The 27,387-nt window shown below is 36.0% G+C and overlaps 1 protein-coding gene across 2 annotated transcripts in view; it reads left to right on the forward strand.

The window, feature by feature from the left end:
- MLLT10 (MLLT10 histone lysine methyltransferase DOT1L cofactor) overlaps positions 1-27,387 on the forward strand; it is a 134,700-nt gene that overhangs the window by 64,201 nt on the left and 43,112 nt on the right. For both annotated transcript variants that reach the window (XM_050892023.1, XM_050892024.1), the window contains exons 10-11: positions 3,907-4,162; positions 6,213-6,779. In XM_050892023.1, the coding sequence (XP_050747980.1) occupies positions 3,907-4,162; positions 6,213-6,779 (823 nt within the window). The remainder of the gene's footprint in view (positions 1-3,906; positions 4,163-6,212; positions 6,780-27,387) is intronic.

The following is a 27,387-nucleotide window of genomic DNA, read 5'->3' on the forward strand; positions in this document are numbered from 1 at the left end:
GCCTTCCTCTTAGTAGGGAAGAGCCATCAGCCCTATATTTAGTCCTGATAAAAGCTTCTGTCTCAGGTTTTGAGCTTTGGCTTGTATCAAGAGTTTAAAAATTTGTATGGTTTAAGAGATCCAGAAAAATACAGTTGTCCTTTTTTGGGGGGAGTGTGTTATTAATGAAAACAAAACTCCAAAACACTGATGTACACAAAGATACACAAGACAGTGTATCTGCATTCAAATTGTAGTCAGTAACTAAATAAAAAATACTGCAAACAGAAAGTACAGCTGACTGAATTTTATCTGTAATAGTAGAGATAACGATGATAACCCTCCTCAGTTCACCCTGAGTACCAGCCCAACCTGGTTCTCAACGGAGGTGCTCGGATCCTACCGCAGTGGGGTACAGAATAGAAGGAAAAGAGTAGGGAAATCTCTATTTGGTATGACTGAACATCACTGTCCTACAGCAGTGTGGTGTTTGTGGGCTATGGGGTATATGTGTGTATTGGTTTTTTTTATTTGGTTGGTTTTTGCTTGGACCGTGCTCTTATCATCTGGCTTTTTTGTGGAGGATTACCTGCCGTGGTCCTTCGCTTCTCTGTGCAAGAGTACCACCTTATACATCTGTATTAGGGCTAAAGGCTTCTCAAGCTTTGGGACGTACTGTGTATAGCAAGAATGATTATTACGCCTTTACCGTAAATCTAAAGCTTTCCCAGAAGTTTTAAGACTTGCTACAGATGGGTGGTATAGCTCTTCAGGGTGCAGAGAGTGATATATGGGGGGTGTAAAAATGACAGTAGCTCTCTGTGCACCAAGTTGGCGATGTGAAAGTGTGCTTTTTGGAAAAAAACCTGCAAACTGGTTTGTGGGAAGCATAAAGGAACCCTGATCCACACAGAGTTAGCTTGGTAATTGCACTAGCATATACTGATTGATTTTTGAGAACAGGATTAACTTTCATGAAATAGTCAAATCCTCCCAGATAAACCAAGGAATGGAGTTGGGTGACAGCATCAGGGGAATGTCCTTTTTTGGGGATGTCTGTCCTGAAATGAAGGAAAATGACTGACTGCAGTGTGAGCAGTGAAGGGGGGAGCCTCGAGTACTGTATTCCATTTAAAAAGCATGTGCTGGGAGGGGACAGCATTGTAAGCTTAGGGGGGCTGCAGAGGCTGAAGCCAGTCAGTAAATAACCAAAGGTGTTCTGCCTCTATCCTCAGATCTTGCTGTCTGCCACTCTCACTCTCCTGATCCCAAAGAACCCCAAAACAAACAAAAAATATAACTTTGCCATGGCATATTAAGGTTTTTCTGAGACATTTCTGTTAGGCTTTTGTCTTTTAGAACTTAGCATTTTAGAAAAGCAGTTTGTTTAGTGGTGGGTAGGTTATTGTATGAACCAATTAGCTTAATAATCTAAAATTTATACTGCAGTTTTACCTTAGATCCTAGTGCATATCTTGTGAATTCTCAAAGCAGCTGATCTATGTGTATCTGGTTTAGGGCACTTTGTTACGATTAACTCCTTAAAGTAAGGAATATAATCTGTGAAAAAAAATACTGACCAAATGATACCAATTTTACTTTGCTTAGGGTATATTGCATCATATTAGTGTTCAAGATATTCTGAGTAAGCATGTAGATTTCAGTACACTTTACAGCACCTTCCGAAACACAAATACCTGTTGGAGCAAAATTTTCAAAAGCCGAACTGCGATGCGCATGCATGTTCTCCAAAATCTGCTAAGAGCAGGATTCAGGCTTGCAGTCAGACCAAATCTCTGCACAGTATATGCAAATTAATGCCTACTTGTCATTGCCTAGCCCTGGCCAGTCTGTAGAGCTACGTTAAGCTCTTTATTTCCCTCGAAAATAAATAAATTTAAAAAAATCCTGCAGTAATGGGGAAGAGGTACTAGATAACATCAAACTATGATTATTGATACCTATAGAGAATTATCCTTGCAATTAATATTCAACTGAGTGGATAGAAGATAAGAATTAGGAGAGGAAGGCTTTGGATAAGAGGAGAAATCCTGGATCCTAGATAAAGCCTGACTTTTGGTTTGGGTTATTGCATATCTGGAAACTCTTTGTTCAGATGACCCAAATTTGAACCACTGCTTCTTAACTCAGGTCAAGTGACACATCAGTTTCCAGAAAATTGAGCACACTTGTGGGCTGTGTAATAGTTCAAAAAGTTAACTATTAAACTTACCTTAGAACTGGCTCCATCTTCATTAGAAACACTTACCAGTATAGTAATAGGAATTTGAGGTAAATTATTTTTAACATTGTACTTTAACAGACTTAAACTGATTTTTCTTCACTGTTATTCAGAAAATCCATAGTATATTTTTATTGCAGTTCGTAATAATTCATACAAGGGTGGTAGGCAAATAGATCGAAATTTTTATCTTCCTCAAAGCTTGCATACTTAGTTGTCTTCTGGCATTTGCAACTGAAAAGTAAGTTCTATATAAATGTCTTAGCTGTTTTAGTAAAAATATGTAAAAAACTTTTTATACCAGCTGTACAAAGCTGTATGTAAAGATGAAGAAATATTCTGCTGTAAGCCTAAATTCAGAAAGCATCCCAGTTGGGGAAGAGAAAATATGTGTATATGCTCAGTTTTGAGAGGCATGTGTTTGTGTGGTCTTTAACGGAGATAAATTTAGATACTATTTTAAACTCTCTTCTATAAAGAACTGAAAAACAAACTAAGCTTGTTTTGAACAGATGAGTAGCTTCTAGGTTTGATCCGTATTTTTTGTTGAAGAAGCTTTATACAGTCAAAAGGCTATTTTACTAGCTGGTTTGAGTATAAATAACAGTAGACTATTATTTCCTTTTTCCTAATTTTGCTTTTATTTTCTTCTGTTATTAAAATTCTGCTATCAACTCCAAATTATTTTTTTATTATGAAAACAGTTATATTCCTTTGTGTGATTTCCTAATGCTGTGCACGCAGTTTTGCTGCCCACCTAATTACTTTCTATGAGCCTATTTTGACTGTTGTTCACCAATATGAACAATTCTGACAAAATTTAATGGAAGAACAACGGGCCTAAAGATAAAATTTTTGAAAGCCCTGTGAAGAGTTTATGGGTGTAGGAGAAAGGCCAAAATTCTTGGGGATGGGTGGAGGTTGAGGAATAAATCTGCATTGGGAACTCAAGAGTGTATTGTGCTTTTTCCTTCCTGTCAGGAAGCAGGTTTGTAGTAGGTAGCCAGTCATTCCTGCATGTGTCTTGGCCAACTAGATCTCATGCGTCTTCTTTGCTTGATGATACTTAAGGAACTGGCTGAATGGGACAGTTCAGATGGCAGGGAATCCTAGTGTGATGATGGGAAGTGAAGACATAAGGGGCAGTTGGGCTTGCTGGAGTTGATTTTGGTTCAGTGTTGAGGCTATAAAGTCTTAAAAATGCAGGTTCTTAGGTTCTGAAGCCTTCATCAGTTCCACTGCTGATGGAACAACATTTCCAGTTTGAGAGAACAAGCTGCATAAAAATTGTATTTTCAGAAAAGCATTTAAAAGTCTCATTTTTTCTGTTTAATTTTTAATTTTAAGCAGTAAAATAACAATATCCTGTTTAAATAGAATATAAAGACTGTGTAACCATAGATTTGAGATTAATCCATTGACCTCGGTGAAGTAAAAATTTCAACCAAAGCTGACATTTTAATGCATTTTTTCCACAAAATGAAGTTTCATGCACTTCAATTGTTTGCTGAAAATCTTAACAATTCAGTTTATGTAACTCCTGCTCTTGCCAGTTACCTTAGTATTTGAACACTTCTAAGTTTATTTGAAAGAATGGGTTCTTTTAAACAGTTCTTTTGTTACAGTTTTTTGTGTGACCTAACTGTTTCTTTTCTCTTGCTTCTTCTCTCTTATCAAAATGCTAGACATACACAAGCACTAGCAACAACTCCATGTCAGGCTCCTTGAAGCGGTTGGAAGATACCACAGCTCGATTTACAAATGCAAATTTCCAGGAAGTTTCTACACACGTTTCAAGTGGAAAAGATTCTTCAGAGGCTAGAGGGTCAGAGAGCAAAGGGAAGAAATCTGCAGGTCACAGCTCAGGTCAGAGGGGAAGAAAGCCTGGTGCTGGAAGAAATCCAGGAACAACTGTGACTGCAGCTAGCCCTTTTCAGCAAGGTATTAATTGTTATGCTGTAACATGAGTTCTGCTTTGACACGAATTAGAAATCTTACATATTTAAAACTTGAAAAGTAGTTCATCCGTTATCCTCAATAATGAGAATGGTGTTTCACTTTGGGGAAAAAATAACTTTTTTCAGGGAAAAAATGTTCATTGTCTTAACATGAAAAAGAAGGTCGTGCATCTTTAAAGGGCAAAACTGATGCTTTTGTTTAGACTGTTAAGCTATTCTCTTTAACTGCTAAAACCAGAAGTTTCTTTATGTGCTGAAAAGTTAGTCTGGGGTGAAATTTAACATATGAATTTGAGTCTAGGGGTCTTTCTTAGCTCTTTAAGGGAATAATATTAATGTTTTTTAGTTAGTGCATATTAGAACGAAACTGGACTACCTAATGTATAGGATGTGGTGGCCCCTAAATAATTTTTCAAGATGCAGACATTTAAAGTATACCATTTTCTTCAAAGTGAAAGACCTTTTTACCTTTATTTTTTTGTCATTGAAATACATAAGCAGAAGATGATTACATGACAACTATATACAGTTTATTTACCTTATGTAATACAAAAAGTTTGACGTTTTGAATATGCTAAAACCCACTAAATGCACTGTTGACACTTCTAAAAAGCAAATTTTATTATGGCACCTTCCTCAGAGTTGAAGAAAGATAAAAAAATCTAAAAGTTTATTTTTTATTACTTAACTAATAAAACATGTTGTTTTGAAACACAGTAAACGAGACCTTCTATAAAGTAATTGTTTTTCCATAATTTTCACTGTGGCGTGTAGTGGCTGACTGTCCTTTCTGCTTTATGATGTTGCTCTTCCTTTGAGTTTATGCAGTGAACACTTTTAAATTTGTCTAGAACTGTCAATATTTCAGGCTTTTTTACTTGAAAAAAACCTGAAGTGTTTTTTTTGTTTAAATTCTGAAAATTTTCAAAACTGCTTTCTGGAATCCTGCATTTAAAGAAAAATCTTGCTCACTGCAGATGGCAAAATAGATCTTTACTACGTGCATGTATTTTCTTTAAAGCTACATTAAGTGAAGTTGATGTAACTTATTTAAAATACAAAACAACAATGTTTTTATGGTTTTTAAATTGCTGTATTAATGTAAATTATATTTTAAATGGAATTCTTAATAATGTTTTATTGAGTACTAATGATAAAACACTAATTTTTAAAGGACTTTTTTTATACCTCATGTCGTATTTAGGAGTATTTTCTTGATGGGATGGTTGTCATCAGTCTGAGTTCTACAAAACAGTACCCACATGCACCCGCCCATATACAATTACTGAATTTCAGTGAAAGTAGATGTTTGTATTTCCCAAGTGTGCTCCATTTTCTGCTTTGCACGCGCTAACACAGTGATGAAATGACTGCATTCCAAATATTACAGAAGCAATGTAATTCTGTTACACAGAAGATCTTTATGGTTCTCTGACAGTGCTAAAGAAGTCTTAAAATGCCAATTTTATACACTTTTCTCCACTTCCTCTCCTGTCCTTTTGAAAAATACCTCTTCTGTGGAACACCTCCTGAGCCAGGGTAAATTAAGTGCAATTGCTGTTCCCTTGACCTGTGTCAGACCCTTGATTTAGGTAGAATGGCAAGGAAGATTGCAGGCATAGTGTAGATGTGACCATAGCATGTTTCTGTCAACCTTCTTTTTATATATGTGTATGTTTAAAAAAATCTGCTCTGACTTGCACCAAGTGTTTGTTGTGGCTTCAAAACACAAGGGATGTCAAAGTAGCCTAAGCAGCATAGTTGTTGTTCTCCTTTTATTCATTTTCACCTTGTTTGTGCCCCAAATTAAAATCTCAATCTCAGGTAGGAAACTGAGAATCAGATCCAGCAGAGTGAAGATCAGCAGGAGAAGCAATGAGTTACCTTACAAATAAATTCTTTAGCTCTTGGTAACATTTTTCATAAAGTCATTGCACTTTAAAGTTTTGTATTCTGAGATATTAATCTTTCCCATCAATTTTCATTAACTACAGGAAAAAAAAATTGTACTTTCTCTTTTTTTTCTTTTTTAGGAAGCTTTTTGGGCACTCCTGGGAGCATAAAGTCATCTTCTGGAAGTTCAGTTCAGTCTCCCCAGGATTTTTTGAGTTTTACAGACACAGATCTGCGAAGTGACAGTTTCACGCATTCTCAACAGGCTTCGTCAACCAAAGATGTACATAAAGGAGAGGCTGGGAGTCAAGATGGGGGTGTCAATTGTTTCACTTCCTTAATTGGTCTCCCTTCATCATCAGCTGTTTCCCAATCTAAAAACTTTGACAGCTCACCTGGAGACATAGGTAATTCAAGCCTTACTTCTACAGCATACAAACGAGCTCAAACTTCTGGAATAGAAGAAGAAACTGTAACAGAGAAGAAACGGAAAGGAAATAAGCAAAGTAAACATGGGCCTGGTAGACCCAAAGGAAATAAAAGTCAAGAAAGCATTTCCCATCTTTCAGTTTCTTCTGCTTCCCCAACTTCATCTGTGGCATCTGCTGCAGGAAGTGTGACAAGCTCTGGTCTTCAAAAATCTCCAACTTTGCTCAGGAATGGAAGTTTACAAAGTCTTAGTGTTGGCTCATCTCCAGTGGGTTCAGGTAGGCATTTATTGGATTTGTTTTCTTACCTCAAAATATGTCTTCATTATTTTAGCTGTAATTCTGAGTATGCTTTTCAAGAACAGAGTGTCATTTAAAGTATCTTGAAAGTCGCATTGGGGTAAAAAAGTAAAAATTAGAATATGACTGTTGGAAGAGTAAGCTTTGTTCCATGTGTAAGTGCCACTGTGCTGTAGGTGGCTGTAGTAGATTGACCTATGTATTGACCTATATGCTATATAAATGCAGGTTTTGAGGCTGTAGAGGGAAAAATAAGTTGCAGGAAAATAGGTTCTTTGGAAATTATGTGTGACAGGTTAGATTAAAATAAGTGATAGTTTATACAGACTATATTGTCTGTATGTTCTGTTATATAGAGAAAACAAAATCAGTACTCAAGCATGTCAGCTGTGCTGAGTATGTCCCTCAATTATTTTTTTCCCAATTTAGCTTAACTAAAAATCAAAATGTCTATATGGAGAATTATCAGTTTAAACATGTAAAAGGATATTCTGAATCTGGACCCCTGTGTAGCTGGATGACGTTTTCATATTCTTGTGTGCTTTTTAGTAATTGAAATTGGCTGGTTTGTTCTTCCTCTGTTCTAAATGTTATGTGCATCTGGGGCTGTGAGAGGCTTTCTGTTCCCAGTAAACCTGTGTGTGGAATGACCTTGCAGAATACTATATCTACCAAAGTCTTTGTTGCTTTGAAGTTTCTTTCAAGGCCTTTGTGTTTGGATAAAAAAAATAGCAAACTATCTGATACCTCGTTTTTGTAACTTTGAAATTTTGTCCTTTTTGTTGTTCTAGTGGATTTCTTGCTTAATTTTTCTTTCTTTGGGGGAAAGAGAAATGGAACTTGAATATTTAGTTGTGGGCAGGGTTTTATGCTTTTATATTGTATATTTTCACTGTATAGGCAAGAGATACTTTAAAAATATGCATGCTTCAAGAAACAAAAAACTTCGTATTTGTATCAGAACAAGGCAGGTACTTAAAAACTTGATCTCAAAACAACATTGTTTTAAATCTTTGTTAGATATAGGCAAATGATGATTTTTATTACAGGTAATAATGGCAATAGCAGTGGCAACTATATTAAAAAAATATTTTCCCTCCATTGAAATCAATAGGGAGAAATGGTGTGTGACAAAACTTCCTAGTTCATTGTCCATCTTTGTTTTTAAAACTGCGTTTTAATCAAATGTTAACCTCATCTGTTATGGACAGAGATCATCCAACAGATTTAGATAAGTGTTCTGATTATTTTAGTATGAACTTTCTTATTCCTTTGTAATCCCTTTGAGGTGGATTATGTATTGTTGTAGTTGGGGTAACAGATGGAAGTACAAGATCTTGGTTTGAAGTGAATGACACACGTTTCCCCCCCTTATATTTGTCTTAGAATATTCTGGTCTTGTCAACTCCTAGAACAGGCCTTTCCCTGGCCAGGTCCATCCTTGCTTCCTTTTCTTCTTTATTACATCTCAGTCTTCCATCTGTAAAATGCTAGTGATAATGTTAAACTCCCTTTGTAAAAAGCTTTGAAATATATGGATGGGAATAGCAGGTAGGTTTTATTACCTTTATCATGATATTCAGCCTATGATTTCACCTCTGGTAAGCATACTTAGATTCTTGCTAGCCAGTGTTAGACCTGTCCCCTAAAACAGTGATATGTTCTGAAGGTACCAAAGAATATGGATGAAAAACACACAAACAAAATCCATAAGCAAAATCACCCCCAAAACCCCAGAAAACCCAAAGAAACAAAACCAGATGGGATGTCTTTGCCTTCGAGCATGAGCTCTAAATTTATCCAGAAACTTCTGCTTGAGTCTGAGCATATTGTTTTAATGTACTCTACTCCCTGATTTCCTCTTTTTGTTATGGTTGTGGTGCTGCTTTCCTCACTTCATCATAAGGATTTTCTGGGTTTAGCAGTCCATTTACAACTTTGTTACAATGAGGAAGAGCATAAGAGTATTATCAGTATTATCAGAAACATACATTTTCTCAGGTATGATATGCTAATGTTTCTCTTTGAAATGTCTCTATATTGTCCAGTAACAAAATCCGACGAGTGAATCTAAACCATTTGACCCAAAACCCCAAATAAGATTTTGTGCATGTAAATGTAGTGAGAGAAAATGCAGGGGAAGTCAAGCAAAAAAGTTTTTACTGACTCTTACTTGGAATTGCCTTGTTACTTCAAAGAAGCAGAATCAAGAATGAGTTCGACCATATGAAACAAAGCTTTTGAGGCACTTTTTCAAGCATCTCCTCATTATTTTTTTTAACAACCTTCTTAACTACAGCTATCTTAAGCTACCATTCTTTTTGCATTTTCCTAAGAGTACTTGTTGAGATCCATAAAAATTATGAAAATCATTACTTCACAGACGTATGATAATCCTGTTCACAGTTAATGTTCAGATTAGATGAAATGTGAAGGAAAGCTTATTTTAAAAGGTAATGCAGATTCATCATATGCTATTTATACATAATTAAATGTCTTCCATAAAACTTTTATTCAGAGTAAGTACATTCAGCTTATTTTGTGAAAATATTTGTCCTCTCCAAACTTTTTTCCAGTCCATAGAACTTCTGTTTTCCTTCTTAATAAGAACAGAGATGTGCCATGAATAGTACACGGCCATGTAATTAAAAGCTGTTACAATACATATACTCAGGTTGTATTACAGTTGCCACACAACTGATCTGATGCGTTCAAAATTTTGAGCACTTAAATGTTCAATCTTAATGCTCTTTATAATTTTTTCTGAAATATATTTATAATCTGATAGGAAACACTGGATACATTACTTTAACAGTATAATCAAAGGAATGAAAAGTAATTTAAAAAAATGAAATAAAATTCAGTTGGTAGGGTGATAAGGAATTTTTATGTTAAATTAACATTTTTCTAGTACGTCTGTCCCTGTTTAAAAAAAAAAAAAAAGCTTCTTTAGCCAATAACAGCTTATTTACAAACCATACTTCTCTTTCTGCTGGAAATTCACAAGCACTGTAAGTTTATTGTCTAAGATGACATAAGTCAGTTGTCAGTAGGAGTTATATAAAGCTGATACTGGTTCCCCCAAAATGGGACTGGTATTTGGAGTGATTTCAGGATCCAGATTTTTTAATGGGGGAGGGTTTCATCTGAACTCTACAATTTTATAGAGCTATTTAACTTTTTAAGTCACACTAGTTGTATTCTCAATATTTTACTTTTTGCATAATTGATTTTATGCCCTTATGAGTACTGTAAACCCTAGAAGAGCTTATAAAGCAATTCTTTTTTTCCCCAAGAAGACTGGAGAAGGTTAAATTCCAAATTGGACCTCGAAATGGTTAGCCCATTCCTTCAGCACCCTTGGTGTGCCCATCTTCTGGAATTCCTGTGTCACAATTGAGGCAACCTTATAATTTGTCTACCTACATTTTTATCTCTGCATCATATATGTTCTACGCTTGACCAGTCTTGCGATATGCTTGGGTTCATAATACTAGACAGTTTTTGGAATAAAGGACGTATCGAAACCCAGTGTTGTACTTTAATATAGCAATATTTCAAACTCTGATTTAGAAGCAGTTAATGTTTTTTGGCACAGGCCCCTCTGGGTTCATCTTATGTCTTGTGCAGTCAAATTTCAGCTTTAAATAGGAGTTTACTAAATGCTTCAGCTTAGTCCATGTATTTTATTCTCCTTTCTCATCTGATTCAAGCAGTGATGAAGCCTCTGCCAAGTGTTATGCTCCTGTGCAAGGAGATGATCTTACTGTTAAGCTCGTTGTCATACTGATGATGTAAGAGAACTCTGAGCTTCAAAGTAGATGAGTAACTTGAAATCATTCTCATTGAGATACCAAGTCCCTCAGAGCTTATGTTAAATCTTTATGATGTTACGTTTAAACTCCTGTAGCCTTTAACTTACTAGCTAAATCTACTGGGAGAAAGAGTTTAGAAATAATTTTTCTGAAACAATTTCTGCTATTACGTTTATCTGCTAGGTGCCCCAGAAGCCAAAGCAGAAAAAGAAGTCTTGCTGTGTTAAAAAGCCAGTTTGTATTCCAGAGGAGATAGAATAGAAAGAACAAATTGATAACAATAGATGTTAATGACCTTTTAGGACTAAGCAAACGATGTAGAAAACACACAAGGCAAAATTCATGCGTAGAGAATTTCATTCTTCATATTTGAGGCTCAACAGAAATGGTGTTGGTTTGATATGAAATTAAAATGTTAAAATTGATGATTGTTGGTGTAGAAAACATGGAGACATTCATCAAGTAATTGGGAAGAAATCACATGAGGTAGCAGAAGCTTATGAAAATGGGAATTATCATGAAATGGATCCCCCTATCAACATTCTTAAATGAAACAGGTGTTAACAGCAGCTACAGCAAGAAGTAAGAAATTGGCATTTCCTGATGATGAGTACCTCATATTTTCATGTTTTTAGACTGCCAGTGTCAAATTTCAGTAAGTCTTTAAAACTTGTGAAGTTGTAGGCGACTGGCGGGTAGTTCATGTTATGTAATTAGGATGTGTCTGATACAGGAAAGAGAGATGTTGAGAGATGTAATGATGATGATTAATGGCGGTTATTGTGAGTTACGGAAAATAACTTATTGGGCTTTTTTTTTTGGTATTTTTTTAATAAAAGCAGTGGCATAGTAGGTGTCTACATTTCAATTGATAGAGCATGACATTTTAAATAAAGACCTGTAATGACAGGAAGTCCGCAAACCTTCACATTAAATGTAGTTAATGGATAAGTCTCAATTTGATTTTGATCAGAGAATTATTAAATCAAAGTGTTTACTTTGGGGTTGTGTTATTTCCCTGTGCATCAGTTATCAATCTTATGCTATTTATTGGAAAATTCTGCAATTTCTGAAAAAATCTGGGTATGAGGACAGGGCAAAATGGATGTCTTTGTAAGCAATAGAAACTAAGAGTTGTGTTGGTGGAGCTAAAGTAAAAGAATATGTCTAAGAAGGGTGGATGTGTACTTGCAGGATAAGGATAGCCTTCTGGGGAAGGAAGGGCTGAAAAGAAAAAGGATAAAGGTGAATAACCAGTTATGTCTGAGCCTCCAGTGCTGAGCTGTGTTTAAAAAATTTGAATGCATAAAGAACAAACTAATGAGAAAGGTAGCTCTGTGTTCAGCAGAGTGCATCTGGTCTTTGAATACGGTGTCTATTTCTGCTATCTGCTGTGTGTAAAGAAGAGAAGAGTCACGAGAAGGAATCAAGGACTGGAAAAAGCATGTTATTGTAGAAAAGCTACAGGAGTGAGTTTATCTGACTATGAATATCATACAGGGAAGTGAAAACTGATACTATAATGATCCTTAACCTAACAAAAAAGGTAAAACATGATCAAATGAGAGAAAGTAATAGTTGAACAATTCTCAGTAATGGTTCTGAAAATTTAGAGGTAATATGTCTTCTAGAAGGTATAGTTTAGTTGAGCGTATTTATTGGATTTGCAGGTGCGGGAAGTTCTAGAGCTAAGAATCAAATCACGTGCTTGCAGAGATTCGTGTTTGGCTCTTATCTATGAACCTAATTCTGTGCTCTATTATCCCTTTGATTTCTAAAAGAAAAATTAGCATGGTGCATCAGTGTGGCATATGAAATAGACTGCAACTGGGCAAATAATGCATTTCAAAATACAGTAGTTAGTAGGGAATTGTCAGGCAGTACGGGTCTGCAGAAATTAGTTCCCATCATGATATGTTCTATGCTTTTATCAAAGATTGGGAAGAAATTAAGAAATCTCTGCTGCTTGCTGTGAGGGTTCATGGTGGTTTCTAAAAATGTATGTTGTAAGAAATGTACTCGGATGTAATGAATAATTCCTTGATTAAGAAAGTTTTGTATAAAAAATACTGAACAATGACCCTTATAACAGAGATGTGTTTTGAAAACAATTATGAAAAACTTTTGAATAATGATGGAGAACTGAACATTATCTCATATTAAGATGCTTCAGGAAAAAAGTCTATTGTCATCCCTGTGATACTAATTTCAAGAAGGGATAGAAAAGTTATATCACTTGAAATTACTCCATAGATTTTGCAGGTAGCAGAGTACTATATTTAATTCTGATATTAATTTCCTCCTAAAATATGAATATAGGAAAGTTGAGGAGGCATACAAGGATCAAGATTTGTCCTTTTCAGACAGTCTTAAGCTCTTTGATAGACTGAAATATCTTTAATTTGAGAATATTTCAGTTTACAAAAATGGTTAAAAGCATGATCATAATTGTTATCCAGGAAAAATTAATATTCCTGGTCCAGATTTTTTCAGTGGTAATTGCATACTGCATACTGGTAATTGCCCCATTTTCTGTTTTTAAAAAAAAAGTTGATAGAAAAATACAGACCTATAGTACTTAATTAGATGGGCTGCTGAAAACAAGAAATGTTCAGCCTTTCCACCTTTGAAGTCTCCAGGCTGCCTGACTTCCCATGGAAGCAGTGGTTTGTGCATTAGATACAAATCAGCTCCCCTATGAATGTTGCAAGACTAGAAACTCTTGGAGCATTGCTTTGAAACAAAACTTGATTTAAAACAAAACAAAACAAAAGAAAGTTTTCCTTTCTCAAAAAATTGTAGAATTTTTTTTTTTTGAGTGAAAACAGATGTGAGGGCTTTCTGAAGTGAAAAAATGTCCCAGGGAAGGGAAGGTAAGTTCTAATAACTAGGGTATAGGTTGCATGTCAAGCTGCTTAGGCCTGCTTATATCGGAGAAGATCTTGGCAGCTGTGGAAATGAGATTTTTACCTGACTAGTTAATTGTTGTATGAGTATGTAAGTGTCTGTCAGGTTAAAATGGAGATTTTGAAGATTATATACTTGAAACTAGATTCCCAAATCATGGTGTGACTCTGGGCATTAGTTTCTAGTTACATTTCAACATAGATCATCATTTATTTATTTACTATGCTCTGATAGTCAACAGCAAATAGTATGTTTAAATTATGAACTTGTAATACATTTCAGATTCTAAAAAAAACCCAATAAAACAAAAAACAAATTAATATGGGAAAAGGAATGTGTATTTTCCTGAGTTCCCATTTAGGTCTTTCTTTTAAAAACACAATAAAGAAGATTTTGGTATTTATTCATTTCAGGAGAAAGACGTAATAATTTTAAACAGCTGAGCAAAAAGATGTAATTATAAACTGTTTGAAATTTTGTTTTTATTCAAGCTTTGTGAATCTTCTACCAAAATATGAATTTAATAATAAATAAAATAAATTCTGTAGGTCTAGATTTTTGCCCATACAGAATTATTTGCAGAATTTGCATCTAAATACAATCTTTTTGAAACATGATAAATATCTGTATGAACACACTGGCTTTTTGTTAGTTGTATATTGGCAGAGAAGAAAATGGACTGGGGGGGGGGGCTTAAAGGCTGCTTAAGTTGCTGTACTTACTCAAATTTAGCCATAAATCTTTCTTGTTTGGTGAGGGAAGGTTTTCAAAGAAATCTATGAGCTTTTTGTAAACTGTTTGCTTTTAGATTATATTTCACCCATAAGCCTATGAAGTGGCTTGTATATATTTGGTGTTAGGTTTGAATTCCTAATAAAAACTCACTTATTTTAGGCCTGGGTAATCTGGGTAAACTACACTGTATGGATGAGATCTAGCTGACAGCTTTGCTATTATTGTTGCCTGCATAGTGAACAAAATAAATTGCCTGCTTTTCCAGGGGTTGATTATCTTTACAGATACATGGAGTAAAAGTATGTCGCATTATCATTATTATATTAAAAAAAAAAAAAGGGCAGAAAGAGAGAATGTACTGAAACTTCCAGTATTCTGCTTGGATTATGTTAGTTCTTTAGCTCTTTTTATAAAACTAAGAATTAGAATTTAAAATAGAGCAGGGGAACAAGGAGACACTCTGAAGCAATTAAGATTTCTATCCTATCAGATGTCTTTGTTGCAGAACTTGATATTTGCTTTAGAGATGTTATCCCTTTTCTGAAGATCAAGGAAATATTCCTTAAATGAAATTCTATTGCTGCATGGAAAATGAAGTGAGATACAGGTGGTGTTTGCTTACTTGCAACTGTTTAGTTCCCAGGATGTCCTTTAAAAATTAGACTTTAAAAACCCCTTCATTTGATCTAATTTTGTATATATAGATTTTTAAATTAAAATATACATCTTTTTGAGTGTGAACATTTTTCAGCATCTGGAGTCAATTTACTAGAGTACAGCATTCTTTGTAAGTCAAATGTGAGATAGCAATCACTCTTTCAACTCCATAAAATCTGTTAAAGGTGACATGGGAACATAAAAAAGGGGGGGGGGGGCAAAGAAGAGGCTTGACTATAAAAGGAGCAGTAGGGTTTTTTACCCCTCCTTGAAAATTGTACTTTTCAGATCTTACGGACTTTCAAGTCTTTCAGAAATGAAATATAGCTGAAATAAGTGATCTGTATGCGTTGATAGTATTTGCAGCATTTTTGTCCCTCTGAAGACTGTCCAATTCATATGGTAAAATTATTTTTTTATTGTTGTCAGTCAGAGGTGATAGCACTACCGTCAGGTTTTTAAAATCAGAAGGAAATGTACTTTGCATTTAAATTTTCCATTTATTTGATGTGAAGAGCTGCAGTACCAGAAGTTAAACTGACTGAAAGTTGTTTCAGGATTACGATCAGGGTGACTAACTTCTATGTAAGAAGAGGCTTTGATGTCTAGAGCTGTTGTTGATTATCGTAATCATTTCTGAGATTCCCCAGTAAAGTTTTAAAAAGAAAACAAAAAATTTAAATAGAAATAGTAACATAATGTAGTAGTATAAGGAAGACTAGTTACCTTAAAATAATTGAGCTTTTAACTGAAAGATGTTGAGCAGGGACAAATCCATTAAGACTTATAGTGGACGGATTCCTGTGGTGATGTATAGGAACTATACTATCCATATACTATGCTCTTTTTAAACAAATATAATCAGGCCAAGTGTCTGATTATCACCTCTACATTTCCCTATGCTTCCTTCTTACACAAGTAATTTATTTTACTTTCTTAAACAGGTTGCATGGATGTGATAGGACTGAGAACAGTAGCTTTCTGAAGATCTAGATAGCCTGTGCTGCGGTGTGGTACTGTGTGTGTCACTTGGTACAACGTTGGGGTACATGTCCCACCGCAATTCTTGCTCTGTAGTGAAATATTTGAAGTCAGGCAGTCCCCAGGTAGCTTCATATGCTGTGGTTGATGACAGTCCAAACACCTAGCTCTAGTTAAAATGACAGGAACCAATTGGGATAGCTTTACAGGTACAATGGAAGATTTCAATAGCTTTTGTATTTAAGAACACTTTAAAAAAGGGAAACTGGAATCCAGTGTCTGTCTAGATGTAAAGATGTGTCTTGGCTACACTAAATGACAATATATCCCAGTGCCTTTTCACTGTATGGCAATTCCTGATATTTTATAAAGGTTACCTGTGCTAGTTGCTTAAAACCTGTAAGAACTTTGTGTTGATCCACCTGGATGCGAGCTCATTTTTAATAAGTCTCCCCAGCATAAATAAAATGCAAAAAGTTGGCATAGATAAGCCAACACCGTATTTCCAGAAGATTACTCAAATAAACCTTTCTTTCAGGACTACTAGGCATAACTGAAGAAGTGGTGTAGGAGCTTGATATATAGATATGCCATACACACACAGTGTGCTGTCAGAATACTTAGCAAAATAGTTCTTAGCAGGGCTTTTGTGGTGGTAATGCAAGAAATAGTAAGTGAAACAAACTATTTTATATTGTTAGAAAAGCAACTTCTTGTCTGATCCTGAATTTAAAGCAAAATTTTTGTCCATTTGAACTAAACTGGGATTTAACACCTAGTTTAAATGCAAACTCATTACTTCATATTGTTCTTTCTATACTTTTTATAGAGCTTTTAAATAGAATTCTTCATTTTTTGGTGTCAGATTCGGTAGATGTGTAAGGTGTCTGTGAGAAGGCCATAAGGATAACATTAAGAAAACTGTTAATTTTGACAGTGATCTAGCTTGCTGTGGATGTTTTCATGAGGGAGAATTACATGCAGTGGTAAAAAGTTTCTGAAGAGGGTTCTCATTAGACTGACTTGAAAAAACTGGAAATTTTTGTCCAAAAGAGTGAGCATCTATGGTCTTTGGACCAGTATAGCTCTAGAAACTTGAGAAGAGATTCATGGAAGCTATAAACAGAGCTGAAGAATATGAGCATGTGTCTGGGGCTTGTGCATGAGTAATTCTATCAGGTCCTTTGTACTTGACTTGGTTTTATATCTATTTCCCATTGTTTATTTGTTTTGAACATTTATGAGAAGGATTTCCTGATAAGAATGTCTAGATGTTCCTAGTAAATAAAAAAAAACCCAAAAAACCAACCCAACAAAACCCTCCCATTCCCCCATCCTCCCAAACAAATGAAAAAGCAACTCATAAGCCATCAATATAGTTAGCTTTCACGTAAGAATCTCAAATGCAGGTTTTGTTTTGTTTTGTTTTAAAGTGTGATAACTGTCATGGACTAATGCCTAATCTGAAGGATTTAGTGGTTAGTACAGCAAATAACATCCTTTCAAGGGCCAAAGTCACTAGGCCTTTTTTCTGCTGTGGGTGTAGTGGTAAGCGTAGACTTCAACTTTAGTTTTTGTAGGCATAACCAATTCCCTTAAAAACAGGTAATGAACAGTAAAAGGATGGTGACTCGGATGTAGGTATTAATACACAGTCAATTCTGAGATACTTTGAAACTAATTGAAATGAATGAGCTGGAAGCAATGAAGTCTTCCTGAGCAGCATTGATTTTAAGGAAGAATAATTGTAAGGTTTTAAAGCAAGCATAGCAGCTACCATAAGGATTAGATGAAGAAAGGAGGTGTCGTGGTTTAACCCCAGTCAGCAACTAAGCACCATGCAGCTGCTTCCCCCTTCCCCCTCCCAGTGGGGTGAGGAGGAGGAAAGAGGAAAAAAAAGTAAAACTCGTGGGTTGAGATAAGAACAGTTTAATAACTAAAGTAAAATATAATACTAACAATAGTAATAATGAAATATTATAATAATAATAGTAATGAAAAGGAATATAACAAAAAAGGAGGGGGGGGAAGGAAAAAAAACTAGTGATGCACAATGCAATTGCTCACCACCCGCTGACCGATGCCCAGTTAGTTCCCGAGCCGTGATCCGCGCCTCCCGGCCAACTCCCCCCTGTTTATATACTGGGCATAATGTTCCATGGTATTGAACACCCCTTTGGCTAGTTCAGGTCAGCTGCCCCGGCTCTGCTCCCTCCCGGCTTCTTGCACACCTGCTTGCTGGCAGAGCATGGGAGACTGAAAAGTCCTTGGCTTAAGATAAGCGCTACTTAGCAACAACTAAAACATCAGAGTGTTATCAACATCATTCTCACACTAAATCCAAAACACAGCACTGTACCAGCTACTAAAAAGAAAGTTAACTCTGTCCCAGCCGAAAGCAGGACAGGAGGGATTCAGCAAAGACTGAGAGGAAAGTGCTAAGGCAGCAGAGATGGAAAATAAAGGAAAACAATGAATGTGAAGTCCAGCTATTACAGCGTATAGGTTTTTTGGCATATATTATTACTGTTCACCATCCTTAACCTTTCTTGACATCTTAGCATGTTGGAGTTCAATAGCTTGGCTGTACATTGTAGGAGAAAACTAGGTGGATGGGAGGATACTTCAGTGCAGGAAAAGTCAGGAAAGAGGTAGCTGCCAATAGAGGCAGTTCTACCAGGAACCCAGACAGTAGCTCTTTTTTCCTTCCAGAATAAAATACCTTTTTTCACCTGCCTTCTACTAATTTATGGGGTGTGGAAGGGAATAGTGGTAGGGGAACAGTTCTCCTTCTGTTCTGTGTTGAGGCTTGGGGGGAGTCTAGAAGTAGCTCTATCAGTCACAAGGAGGGCTGATCTAGTGTTGGCCCTTCGTCATGTAACTGGATGAGGTCTGTGTTAGAACAGTTTGTTTCAAAGGGATTAGGTTAAGCAGGATGTTTTCTTACTGGGATTCCTTGCATCTCATCTCACAGTTGGATATCTGTAGCTATCGATCTCTTCTGTGAATTGGTCTCTTCAATGAATTTGTCTAATTTTTTAAACCATTTATGCTGTTAATATCTGAAACGTGAGAAGTGAGTTTCATATCTTTATGTATTGTAAAAGGATGTACTTTGTTCGCAGCTGTTGCTGATCATGTTTTGACACTCCTCTAAAAACAGTGAATAGTCATTAAAAATATACAGCATCTTTACAGTATTCATAATTGATAAATTTCTGTCATTTCCCCCCATTATCTTTTTAAGACCTAGGTATCTTAATACCTTTTTGTCATTCATACTGTATCCTTACCCTTTCCAGATCTCTTTTAGTGCTACTATATCCTTTTTTTGAGAAGTGCAGGTAGTATTTGAAATATAGGTGCAACATGAATTTTTAAAGTGGCATAATTATGCTTTTTGTTTTGTTCTCTCTTCCCTTCTGATAATTTGTAACACTATATTTGTCTTTTTTGATCACTGCATGACAGAAGTTTAACTTCCCATTGGGAATCTTAAGGATTCCAAAAAAAGAGACTTTCAAAGTAAGAATCAAGAGTGTGAATCCTTTTCTCACATATTTATTCCATTGTAGCACATGCTTATTGTGAAAAGTTCATTCTGATAAGCACAGTAGCAGACTATTAAAGTGTAATTCATGTGTCCTGGAATTGGCACTGTTCTCTTAAGGATTGTGTATACCATGAATGTTAAAGGCTTTTTTCCCCACATTTAGTAGCTGCAGTTGAAAGGGGTTCTACTTCAATTTGTTTCTCCCACTTTGTTTTTATGTATGTTCTTGAGTTGCCAGACAACTGCTTGTTTTAACCCCATGTTGCTGACTAGGTCTACTGAATTGCTTTGTCAGCTCTTTAACGGCATCTCTTCCTCATTTGTCTATGAAGTGTGTATCTTTTAGTAGTAAATTTTTCACTGGGGTATATCTAGTGTATTCTGCTTTAAAACTTTCTGAAAGCTCTGACTGATGCTTGAGAATACAATGCATGTGATAGTTTGTGTTAATGGTAGCTCCTGTGTGGTACAATTTTAAAGAAATGAAAGCAAAAGGTGTGGCTTCAGGCAATCTAGGGCTGAGCTTGTTTAAAAAAAAAATAAAAACACCCCCACCCTAAGCCCCCCAAAAAACCTACCTGACGGTTCCTTAAATTTGAAAGGGGCTTTCCTTAATATCGAAAGCAGTGGTGGATCAAAATGGCTGCTATTTCTTGTGCACAAAAATTGAGCATAACTGGAACGAACTGATACAATTATAGCCAAATAAAGGCTGTGGAGAGTAGGTGTGGGCGAAATGATTCTGCTCTTAAGGGTGGCAGACAGCAGTTGCATCATGTCCTCTGCACCTGAGGCAGAATTTGTCCCAATAGTATAAAGTATATGATCCCAGCCATATTAACTCTGTGTGTTTTAGTGATTTTTTTTTTTGCCTTGTAAAATAATAGTTTTGATTTTAAGTGTATATTTGTATATTGTTTTTAGTTCTCCGAAAGCTGTTGAGAAGGTTAATTAAAATTATCTGTTTCGTTTTTATCAGATTAATCCACTTTTGTCAAGAATCATCCAGGATTTTGTATATTGCGGGTTTTTTTTCTCTACCACAAAATTTAAAAAACATTAGTATTTGGTTTTTTACAGTACAGACTTGGTCTGTAATGTTTTAGTTAAAATATTCTAAATTTTAAAAGTTTTTTCCATGGAAGTAACTTTGGCTAGTTATTCAAGTATAGGCAGTAGGTAAAAGGCAAGGATTTTGTTTTTAATGACTTCTAAATTAGTTCTGTACTATTTTAGTATCAATGACAAAAGTTTAAATTGTCTTTGTTGTTAATTCATTTTTTTGGAATCCTGATGTTCAGAAGAGCCTGGGAGTTAAAAAATGGCTTATGACAGCAGTCTTTAGTAGCTGCCAGTTGTGGGGAGAATAAAGAAGAGAAAAATAAAGCATAAAAGACAGTCACCCTGTTGGAACACAAACAGTTATTACAGTCAGACCTCAGAGGCTGATGCAGGTAGAAAATTCACTCATGGAAGTATGACAGAGGTGTTCACCACACTCTCACCTGCAAAATCATTCATTCGATCATCTTGTCAAACCAGACATGTAAACTGAGGGCTTTGTTCATTAGTGGTGTGAAAGAGTGAACTAGTAAATTGAAACTAAAATAATTTTGTAGTCATGAGGTCATTATCCTAAGTATGAATAAATTGGTGGCATAAGTGGAAGAGGTGGGCCATCTGCATGACTGCCATCACTCTGCAACTGGGCATAAAAGTGTTGTGTTGCTGTGGAGGCTGAGTTACAGAGACTTCTAGCTACCCAGCAGAGGATGTGAGTGTATTCTGGCACTTCATGGTCAGAGATCAATATTCTCTAAAAACCCCAACCCTTGAAGAAAAGGAAGTTCACGTGAGCGTCTCCTTTGGTGTACCACTAGTTGGATGTTCTTTCCCTCTACTCGTTTGAGTTCTTCAACTGATCTCCCTAAAGTCCAGGAGACACAACTGTTTTCTGTTAAACTTCTTGATTGCTTGAGTCAGTCTCAATCTATCAGTGAAGCAACAAAGATGCCTTGTGATTAAAATTAGCAAGGCAGCTTCAGTTTAAGTTTCTAAATTTGTTGCGGACAATGAAATTAAAATCAGTCTTTTGTTGGCAAGACTGATTGTCGCTGGAAAGCATTTGAATTTTTATTTGTAATAGCTTTAGAATGCAGCTAATTGGCATGTGCTGCAGTGTTCTTATACTCAACATTTGAAAGCTAACAAACTGATAAAAGAAATGTAAGTAAAAAATTATAGTGGATAGAAATAAATCCATTTTACAATTTGAGCTACTGTAAATGATCAGAGCTCTAATACAAGAAAGATGTATTCAGGTATATTATTGTTCATTGAAATTCCTGTCTATACATATATTCTTTTGTGCGTCTCTTAAACATGATCTTAACATGAAGCCCTTTTTCTCCTAACTCAAAAGCTTTCTCGAAGTTGATGAATACCATACATAATGGTAAGTTATATTAGAATCTTTTTCAGAGGTTCATTTATCACAAAGGGTAGCCTTTTGTGGAAAAGCCTGATTGAAGGTCTGAATATTCTGTGGATTGGGTGAAATACAGGTCTGCAGTGAGTCAATTGTTCAGTACTTGAGTGAAAACTTTGTAGATTGTCTGCAGGAGCCTGATAGGTCAATAGTTCCTCAGTTCTCTTTTTATGATCTTTTTGTATGTGCGCAGTAAAATGATAACAGTTTTATTCCAGTTCTGAGATTCTTTTCTTTAATTTTGTGAATAGTGTTTCTAGTTGTTCTTCTGTGCTCCATTCATAGGTGTGTTATAGTGGTGTCTACCTCAGGCATTCTCCCACTTGCCTTCCTGACTACTTAAATTACTACAAGTAATGCATGTGAAGGTGGCCTTGTTTTGTCCATTCTTTGTCCTGACAGCCCGATGCTGCCCATTTGTGTCACTGATAACAGTACTATCAATTTCAGAGGGAGCAATACTGAATCTTTAATGTATCTAATTGCCGTTTCCCTTTAGTATTCAGTGTTGGCTTTGTATCCCTAGTTCTATATTCACTCATAGCCAGTGGAAATGAAATATATCTTATTGAATTAGAACTTGGTTTACTTTTTCAAGGCTTTTGTTCATTTGTAGGAAACAATCATAGCTATATTCACAAGTTACTGAAAGATTTAGGAGGGAATATTTACAGTTAAAACTGTCTCATGAGGCTAGTTTTGAAGATTATCAAGTTTATTTCTCAATGTGATATTTAATTGGTGTCAGGTTATCTGTTAATAAAAATTGGAATTTTTTTATCCATTGGTGTCAGCCAAATAGAATGATTTTCTTATTGCTGTACATGTATGTTGGAAGAGCAGTGCTGCATGCATTGCAAATTGTATTGACTTGGAGTTCAGCATATCCAAAAGAATTTAAATGTTTAAACTTTGCATGGTGAAGTTTTTTGCATTTTAAGCTAGTAATCATTAAGGTTTTATAGGAGTTTTGCTTTTCACACTGTCACAGCCACAAATTACATCTCTTAGGCAGATGTCTATAGTGGTGGGTCTCTTAAATAATAAAAAAAATTAATATTACATTAAATTTATATTTCATAGTCTACATGTGGTGAGAAATACTGAAATTTCTCTAGATTTGCTTTGCTTTAGTAAAATAGGTTTAGCTTTTTTCCTTTTGATATAGGGTTTCCCTCTCACTCTCCCAGGTATACAGTGCTCTGAACCAGCTTTGAGATGAAGGAAAGCAAGCTCACCATTTTTCTGAACAAAAATAAAACATCTGAAGGGTATCTGACAAAGTGTGCTGAATGTGGACTTGGTGAGTTTCTGCTGTTTTATAAGCAGAGCCTTTTTGCTGTTTAATGTTGAAGAGGTATAGGTTCACAACAGAGTGCAGAATAGAAATTGATGGAACGCCATTTGTGATTTCTTCTTTCCACATTGCACTTTTTTTTAAAAACTGATTGTGTATTCCTAACTCCAGCATAGAAGTTGGAAGGGCATAGAGGAAAGTGATTACTTAATGTTGTATGCTTTCTTGTCAAGCAATAATAATGCTTTGTATGAGTTATTATTGTGGGGCAGCATAATGTTATCTACATGTTTGTTTTAGAACAGTGTTTGGACAGGATTTATCATCTCATCTACCTTTGGGGGGGCCCTGTATCTAACTTCCCATGTTTCTCTAACTAAGATTTTAAAATTTGTTACTTTTTTCCCCCCAATCTTGCAGGGTTTTTTTTTTGCATACTCTTGGTTTGGCAGAAACATATATATGGGTGAAATCACTGAGGGTAGGTAGAAATTTTGATAATAAGAACAGCAAAGAAAGATGTTGCCATGTGTGTACAGGATAAAGAGAAAGTATTCAAATTTGAGATAAATATTTAAATATAGGAAGATGTTTACTCCAACAGCATATTCAGATTATGAGTCAGATAGTGCTGAGGACTGTAAGAGTCACTGTCTGTAAGAGTTTTGATGGAGACAGTGTATCAGGAACTTGTTTTTTCATTGCACTGAGTTTAAGTTGCCTGCACATCAGCAAGAAAGTACCAAAAAGAGAAAATTGGGAGTTTTGGTTTGAGTGGAGACAAATACAAGTTTGGAGCAGAGAGGTTCATTTGATAGTTATGTTAGTATAAAGGTGATGGTTGAAGCCTGTCAGTTGAATTTGGTGCTGACAAAGTGTAAAGGAGGAAAGATGATAGCTGAAGTCTTGAACACAGTTGAAAGGGTCAGTTAAAAAAGAGGACTAGAAAACTGAGTCATGCAAGCTGTATCTTTCCATAAAGATACCTGTCTTAATAGAAAAGAGTCAAGACATTTCAAGGCAGAAGTGGCACACTGCAGTTTTGCCAGTAAAAGACTTAGTACTCAGTGCTCTGTTTCTCAGTTTTAAGGCCAACTTCTTATATTTTTCATGCTTTTTAAAAAACTTCTTTAAAAAAAAACTGAAAAATTGCAGTTGAGAGATGTAAAGTTTTCACTGCTATTCGCTGGGTGATAACTTTGGGCTTTGTCCTTCTCAGTCTTACTCTGGACCTTACAGTCAAACTTTTTTGATTTGACCTTGAAGTCTCATCTCTTCTGCATCATTTTTACAGGCCTACCACTGGAAAGCAGGAGGAGGGGGTACAGACATACATATCTGTTGAGGATTTTAGTGCATACCTTAAAAAAAGACTATGGGGAGTGATGACCTGAATGTTGTTTTATGTTAGAGCTAGCTGTAAATTGTAATGGTTGGTAGTAGTCTTTCTGTGGCTACTTCTGTTCTTGCTCATTCTGTCTTCTGTTTTATTTCTTACTCCTGTTCCTGTTTTCAGGTCTCTGTTTTTCCTTGTTCCGTCTTATGCTAATTTGTGAGTTACAGTGAGAACAGTTGTAGCACAGAACAGACATCCATCGTGCCAGTCCTAGCACTGTGGTCGGCTTTAGAAGACAGCACATTTCCAAAGAAACTTTTCAGTTCTGTAGCCTTGGCCTCCGCGTCAATGAAGGCAAAATTTAGTATATGTGGTATGATTTTTTTTTAACAAGATAACCTACACTAGACAGAGTCTGTACTGAGCATGAATGAGCTAAAATTTTTGAATCTAGCCCGACTTGGGCAGACTTTTACAATGTTGATAAAAAGGCATCTGCCTTTATTGAAGCATGGGGACAGTAACGCTCAGCTAAACCATATAAATTTAAAAAAAGGAAGAACAAGAGAAGGGCAAATTACAAAGTCATCCTGAAATAGTTCCTTTATGCACATTTTTTTCAGAGTATTGAATAATGGAGTGTTATTGTTCAGTTGTCAGATATTACAACCTTAAGTGTAACTACCTGTCCATGAGTTTCTAGAATACCACTTTAAAGCTTTAGTTGTTGCTAATGGCAGCTACGTGTAGTCTTTCAGCAGTTCGGGCAACAGCTGTTCCCCACCAGCAGAAGTAACTAATCACAGCAGAATTGCAGTTGTTATTCGTTAGCCTCTCTAATGGCCCGCTTTTTGAAAATTCTGGCTCAGTCAAGCATCCTGCAGCATACCTTCAAAGACACCAGCTTCAGGTCACTGGAATCGAAACTTTTGAAGTAGAAACTCCTGTAAAAGACTATATTATGTTAACAGTGAAGAGAAATCTAGTGCTTCCAGTGACTCACCATTTCAGCACTGAGAAAGATTGCTGTCAGAATGGTTTGAAGCTATGGTAGGTTTTCAGAGATCTTAAGCAAACACGTTAACTTCTCCCTGGAAATCGTTAAGAAATGTAGATCGCAAGTGTCATGCTCCTATTCAGGAATGCTCATTTAGTGAGCCTAAAACTGCTTTGTTTTTAGTATGTCATATTAAAGTAACTTAGGCTTGTATGTCTTGGCTCACCATGACAAAAGTGAACATCTAAATAAAAGTTAAGATCTTTATTTATCAATTGTTCTTCCATATCTGTCTAACTTTTTCTTCTTGCAAAGATCCTTCTGTGCTGTGATACACTTGAACTACAGTCTTTCCTGTAGTTCTGAGAATATGTGTCTCAGATATGATCATGGAGCTTTTTATCTTATTGCTCTTACTCTAGAAGAGTACTTCAAAACTTCTTGAATCAGACTAGAATAAGCATGAAATTCTTAATGTGTGTTATTTCATAAAGCTCAATTAATTATATATGTGAACCTTGAACAGGTAGTTATAAAGCATTTCAAAGATTTATTGTGGGAAATCAGAACATCTGGAGGAAACAAATGAAAGGAGATTTGTCCCTGCGTTGTCTTCCGTTCCCACGTGCCGCCCCCCCCCCCCCCCAAAGACCGCACAGTTTAACTGAGGTATAACTTTGCTGTGGGACATGCTATGAAAAGTTACAACTGTTCGGAAAGGATTGGAAGAAATTCATTGGAGCAGGGTTGGAAGCAAATTTAAGGCTAATAATTACAAAGACCATTTCTCAAGCTCAAAATCTGTATGTTACAGATTTTTGGAGGCTGGGAGAATATTTGAGGAAAGTATTACTTCATGCTTGCCCTTTTCTTGTGCTTTTCCTTGTGCAGCTGCTGTTGGTCACTGTTAGAGACGGATATACTGGGCTAGAAAACGATATAGTTTTCCCTGTGTTCCTAGTCCAGTGTGTCATTCATCTGTCTCCTCATGTCATGTTCAAACCTGTACTCTCAGAGAGCAAATTCACCTTGGCTGGGCTATGAAAAACGTGGGTTTGAGCCGTTCTGCAGTGGAGGACTGTACTGTGAGACCTGTAGCAGCTTGGATTAATTCCAAGTAGGAGCAGGCACACTCTGCACCAGGAAGCGGTAACCTTTCTGACAGTGGTTTAGGCAGTTTTGAAATGTTGCGCTTAAAAGTCTACCTGTGGAAATAAAAGTCTAATTGAGGACTGTATACTGACTGAGCTTGGTTTAAGCAACTCCTATGTGTTGTTTCATGTTAGTTAGCTGGTATATGTATTCCTCACTGTTACAGTTTATTGAAGAGTGAGTTCTGTAACACTGCTGACGTGTGGTCATTAATGAATGTGGGATCAAGTATAAAATAACGTTGTTCACTGTATCAGGTGGGACTAGCTGAACAGAGGAGTAGGCCGTTTTGGTAGCTACATGGATCAGTTCTGATCCTTTACCCTCCACCCCATTATTGAATACATTTCTGAATGACTGTGTAGGTAAGCTGTACAGTCAGGATCATGAACACAGGAATGGGAGTAGGTGGAAGAGATCGACTAAACATCTTTTGCTAGCTGAACTGTTAAGGATTTGGGGTTAATTTTAATGGAGTTTGATAGCAGACCTAGGTCTTTACTGTATATGAAGATGATAGGACCTTGTTCTTAGATCACTGATTCATCATATATGCGACATTGCCATGCCGAATTGTGTTCCTCAGTTGTGTGAAGGTTCTTGTCAAGTATTTTGGTCTTTGACTGTAAATCCAATCTATAGACTATTTTCAAAGGGAATAATTACGGC

This window comes from Gymnogyps californianus, chromosome 2, assembly GCF_018139145.2.
Source record: "Gymnogyps californianus isolate 813 chromosome 2, ASM1813914v2, whole genome shotgun sequence".
Lineage (NCBI taxonomy): Eukaryota > Metazoa > Chordata > Aves > Accipitriformes > Cathartidae > Gymnogyps > Gymnogyps californianus.